Genomic DNA, 5,984 nt, shown 5'->3' with positions numbered 1-5,984 from the left:
TCTTGTAACTTGTGAGAGCCTGTATTGATGCTACTTCGGTTATCCATTGTGTTCATGCTCTACACCTCTTCGTTTTGAACTTTTCATGTAAGTATTTCCCTCGTATGGTACCTCCTCCTTTTGGAGTACTCATTTCTGTAGATTTTTGCCATCTCTTTCTAATTTTCATGACCTTGGATACATCTTTGTAATTGAGCATGTTTTCCTCTCTATGCTATCTTGGCAGTGAATTGTCAACCACATCTAACATTTAATACGATGATTGAACTCTTGATTGGGAAAAATGTATGAAATAATATGTAGTATCTTCTACTAGTATAAGTAATTTTTTTTTTTGTAGGAAAAAGGAATAAACTTTATGAAACCAGATTGCCAAGATAAAGCAGATACATGCGGTCTATGACGGGAATAAGATTGAGGTATTAATTGAGGGCTGTTGGCGACGTCATTTCCCATGCATTTACGTAAGGGGGATTGAATCATGAGAGAGGATTTATTGTTTCACCTTTTAGACTAGCTCTTCCTTCTTTCAGAAAAAAAGAAAAAAGAGAATGACTCAATCTGTGGATATGGTCTAGCAGTACTAGAGCTCATGCAGATGTCACATCCTACTTTTCATGATGTTCAACCAAAAATTCAGACTGTCCTCTAAAGAGAAAATATCTCCAAAAAAAAAAAAAAAAAAGAGTACCGTAACCCATGAAAGAATAGTGAGCATACCATGTGAAAACATCACCAAACTTACTCATGCATGGCTGATGTTTTCACCAATCAAGCACAGGAGATGGTACAAAATGAGAAAAGGCCTAGCATCGCTAACCATTTTGATGCTTTATAGTCAAAAAGGCTGTGGCTACGCTCGTGACTATTTGAACATCATTTAAATGTCTGCGGTCATTTGATTGCTGAGACTCAAAAATTAAGTTTGTCTTATAAGGCATAACAATCTCAAGCGTGAGTCACTAAGCTTGGTGTCAGACAGGCGTCTTAAATATTGTTGATATTGAGTTCCTAATAATGCCACCTATATATCCCAAAAATAATAAAATAAAATAAAATAAAACAACAAAAAAGATAACCTACTGTATATTTTGCTGCCAATGCCTCTACTCTTGCTGTTATTTTCATCCATTGGTAGCATCCAATTAATTCTCTCTAGGGTTCTCTTGTTCCTTCAAATTAACAAAAGTTTTAATTATGCATATGCATGTATATATATATACATACACATATACATATAACACACAAATACATATATACTTGCACACGCGCACACATACAAATACATAACATTAGCTCCAAACCAGAATATATATAGCAGGTACATGCTAGAACAGCTAAACTGGTACGGCATCATGGTCGTTATTTTATTTATCTCCAGCTGCTATGCTAAATGTCTTAAGAAGATTATATGACTCTAATCGTAGCTACTAAAAAAAAAAAAAAAAATGATGGGAAGAAACCAAATGATTTGAACTTGTCTCCACAGTATGCATGTCTAATGGACGATTTCATCTTATGGTATAACCTGAAGGCATCTTTTATGTATATATTGGCACATGGTCTACTGACAACTCGAGGTGATCATGAGTCCTGAAAACATTAAAAATGGCGTGTTTCAGTCTGTAGCATAATTAGGAAGTATCGAGATGTTTTCAAATTGTTTCGATTATATAAACAAAGAGTGAGATGCTTAACTCCACACTTTCTCCCAAGAAATAAAAGTTACCACAGAATACACTTGAATTTTGCGCTTCTAAGATTACTTTCAACAGTATTCTGGCATATATTTCATAAATTCATATAATTTTCGCATAAACAAAAAATTTGGGAGCTATATATTAGTTAGTTGACAACAAGCTAGTGAAGACTGAAGTTAGTATATATATATTGTGGCACACTCCTCAGGGAACAAGTCTAACTACTTGCTGTTTGCTAACCATTTTACTTTGTTTAAAAGGAGTTCGGAACAAATAATTCAAAGCGTCTCCCTGAATATAATATGTCTTTCATATATATGGCAGTTGTTACATGTTTGATTTTGTCGATATAGAAGTGAACAGTATAGACTTCAGATGGCGAACGTGCAGCTCAAATACTTCAATTAATCACATGCAAAGTTGACCATTGTGTTTTAATATAGCCCTTAATTTGTGGATACCTATCTTTCCTTCATCTTTTCAACTTGCGCAAGTCATCTGCATGTGTACCCTCACTTTTTTGTTTAATATGCACAAGATGAGCTCTTGTTACTTAGAAATCAATCACCAACAGCTACAAGGGAAGAAGATCATGTTATTAACCCCATTCTGACATGAAACTATATGGACTGAACTCATGAATTGGCTTCGAGAGCTCCAAATATATTTTCGACCCGGTTGATGTGGATGTGCTTTAAACCAGACCAGGATTTTGTACACTTGGGTAGATGCTGGTGAGCTGATTATGTATAAGCTCCCTCAATTAATTCAGCCTTGAAGTAAACTAGCATGATCCTTTTCTGCACATATGATTGGTTTGGGCCAGTTTGGATCGTGCCAGACAAGAACCAAGACAGACACATGTTGTCTCTTGTATTTGTCACATGTAATTAGTTTATTTCAGTGTTCTTAGATTTGTAGATTTAGACTGTTATCATCAAATTCAATAGAGGCAGTACTGGCCCATTATTTGGCACTCCATTTTTGCCAGGGGGTGTTTTCCGAGCAGGACTGGTTGTGTCAGGCTTATGTGGGTTAGCTCAAGAGCAATCACGATTCAAGATCAGGGTCGATCTTGATATTTTTTAGATCTAAAATTAAATAAAAAAATAAATTTTTTTCTATTCAAAATTAATATATTTTAAATATTAATTATTATTAAAAAATTAATCTACATGCAATAATTTTCTATAAATATATTTATTAAACAACATGTAAAATTTATTATTAATTTATTTAATTATTTTTTTATTATAATATAGTAGAAAGTTATTTTTGTATTCTATTGGAACATCAATGCAAGGCATAAAGCCTGGGACGGTTGCCCAATTCGATTTGATCCTGGGCCGGTCCTATTCGAGATGGCATGATTTCGAGAAATTTGGAGGATGTACGGATCAGCCAATTGACCCAGCTGGAGTCCAGTTTAAAGACAATTATGCAAAGTTGAGATGGATATATATATATGGAAACTTGGGTTGGATCAAAGGCGATCTATGAGGGACTGGTGGTCATCACTGTCCCCAATCGTTTCAAAGGTACCTTACCTTGACTTCCCAATGAACAGGGTGTAGATCGATATGCACTAACATTGAAATATCGATAGCGAACATTGCCTTAATATCAATCTTGATTCTAAGCCTAAAAGGCTATAGAATCTCCCCTATTTTTCTCATTTATCCCCCACAATACCCCAGGTTCTATATTGGTGGCGACGATAACGACATCCCCACTACAAATCCGTAATTGATATAAGAATGTTTAGCTTTTCTTTTACTGAGCTATCTTGACTTCTTTTTATGATTATTATTATTTTTGATTTTTTTTTTAATTTTTAACTTGCCATGTGTGGGTCTATTCATCACCTGCCTATCATACTGTTCAACAAAAAATAATTCTTTTATTACATTGGCCTTCTAGTGATGTTGAAATATTATTTACTAGAAAAATGTCATAAAATAAATATACCGCTAATGAGTAGAGGGAATAAAGTTCCGTTTGGTATTGTATTAGGAGAGCCAAAAAAAAATTTTGAATAATTTTGGGGTGTTTATTAAAATCTTGAAGCAGTGTTTTATTCCTCTAAAAACTGAAAAAGGTATACTAGAGGGGGGGAAAAAAATCCAATTTTGAGCTTTTGTGCACAAGCTTTATTTTTTGAAAATATGAAAAGTATTTTTTATTTTAATGAAATTCCATAGAGATAGAAATGATTTGTGCAAAATTTTCATAGTAAAACACAGTATAGGACAGGATAAAAGCATAGTATTGGATAGGATAGTGTCGGATAGAATAGAATAGGATAGCATAATATAGAGCTTGATAACACAGCAATGCATAGCATTGCCTTGCGATATCGTATAGGATGGTATAAGATAGGATAGCACAGAATAGAATATTCTATAGGCATATAATGTAACATAATTAATATTATTATAATTTATTATAATATATTATATTTTTTCAATTTAATTATCAAATAAATATTAAATACCATAGCACTCCTTATTCAATCACAAATAATTTTTTATTAAAAGCTCAAGCTTTGCCATCTTAAACTCAGAAGACAAAAGAATATCAAAAAGCATAAGAATATTTGTGCCTGCAGTGATCTCGAGGTGGACATGCATAAGAATCGGCATAGCCTCCTGTGCCAAGGCTTCAATAGAAACCTCCGATAGCCACAAGGACTTCATTCAATGTACATGACTGAAGGGCCTTCCATCCTATCTTTGTTATCCCATGGAGTCCAAGTCAACATGGTGTATTATATCACGTGGACAGTGGGTGCATTATATTAAATTATGTGGGGCCTGCTTTTTGACTGGCTACCAGCAGCCCATGCAAACTAATATCGTACGGTGGAGTAGTCTATTGAGAGAGCAATTTGAGGGAGATATTAAAATTTAAAAAGGCATATTTTCAATCAAATAAAATATTTATTCCTTTCTAACAAAAAAGCACCGAGATGAACGGTAGTATATCATATTCCTACGTTAAAAGATGTAATTTAATATCTCAGAAGACCTCCAGTCCATAGACGACGCCCGCGTGCTTCTCCGCGCCATCCTGCCCGAAGTATATCTCCCTCATCCTCCGAAAGGCCTCCCACGTGAGCAGGCTATCCGAACCCGCGTGATGGCAACTCCCCGCCGTCCGATCAACCTTCAAGATGCTCGCCACCCGATCCAGCCCTCCGTACAAGCTATCGCAGTACTTCATCATGTACTTGATGTCGAACACCCGGTCCCCGAAGAAAACCCTAAACAGCCGGAGAAAATCCTCCAATCTCGCCGGCAGATCGGAGCGGGTCAGAGTTTTGATCAGGTAGCCGAAGTCGTAGGCGCTGTGGAAGGTCACCCAGGTCACCGCTCCGGCCCGGACGAGACCCGACGAGACGAAGAGCTCGGCGAAGCGGCGGGAATCGATCCCCCGGGCGCGGATCTCGTCGAAGTCGATGCCGTGGGAGCGGAGGAGCTCGATGGACTCCGGGGCGTGGAGGTCGCGGCGCAGGTCGAAATCGCGGAAATTGAACTCCCAGACGAGGCAGGCGGCGCCAGCGGCGGAGTCGGAGAGGGTGAGGCCGAGCTGGATGAGATGGAGGGCGTCGACGTTGGCCTTGAGGAGGGCGTAACGTTCGCCGGGGGAGAGGAGGAACGGGTGCTTCGCCGATCGGTGGACCATGCCGGGGAACTCCGTGTCGAGGGCGGCGTACGGGTACCGCCGAACGGCCGACCGGATCAGGGCGAACTCGCGGTCGAGATTGTCGGCCCACACGGACCGGATCTGAACCGGCGGTTTCGAACCCATCGCCGCCGTGGCCACCGGCGGTCGGGACCGCTGTCGTCGTCGTCGGCGTCCTCCCATGGCTTCGTCGCCCCTTAATTTTCTGATGGTTGGTTATCCTTTGGAAGGAGGAGGGCTTATTGTGGGGTTTGGGTGTTATATAGATGGAGGGCAGCGACCGCCTTTGGCCTTTCCCGAAAAATCATGCGGCTCCCGTGATCGCTCAGCGGCATTCGGATTCGTGCGGACTTCGAGTCCTGGGAGGGGAGGGAGAGAACCCGGGTGGAGGAATAAGTTTGGAATCTCGGCTACGATGGAATCTATAATTGGGTTTAATATACGGACACCTGTCACGGTTTTGGCGGTCTAACGGATATTTTGTTTTGGGGGCTCGCGGTGATATTGCCGTTAAGTGAAGGGCCATTATTGGCGGCCGTCAGTGCAACCGGCCGTTTTTGGGCTGACAAAATATAATTTAATTCATCAATTTGATTTGAT

General features: G+C 39.3%; 1 protein-coding gene across 1 annotated transcript; it reads right to left on the bottom strand.

The window, feature by feature from the left end:
- Positions 1-4,599: 4,599 nt before the first annotated feature.
- Positions 4,600-5,655, bottom strand: LOC105038293 (probable CCR4-associated factor 1 homolog 11). The gene has a single exon (XM_010914053.4). It carries the CDS (start codon positions 5,565-5,567, stop codon positions 4,719-4,721), a length of 849 nt encoding a protein of 282 aa, XP_010912355.2. The 5' UTR covers positions 5,568-5,655; the 3' UTR covers positions 4,600-4,718.
- Positions 5,656-5,984: the final 329 nt, after the last annotated feature.

Source organism: Elaeis guineensis, chromosome 1, assembly GCF_000442705.2.
Source record: "Elaeis guineensis isolate ETL-2024a chromosome 1, EG11, whole genome shotgun sequence".
In the NCBI taxonomy this organism is placed as follows: Eukaryota; Viridiplantae; Streptophyta; class Magnoliopsida; order Arecales; family Arecaceae; genus Elaeis; species Elaeis guineensis.
The sequence above is the reverse complement of the archived record's forward strand: the minus strand, read 5'-3'. Positions and strand labels throughout refer to the sequence as shown.

Bases quoted from the DNA above. Each gene is read 5' to 3' on its own strand.
- LOC105038293 (XM_010914053.4), bottom strand. From the start codon at position 5,567: ATGGGAGGACGCCGACGACGACGACAGCGGTCCCGACCGCCGGTGGCC.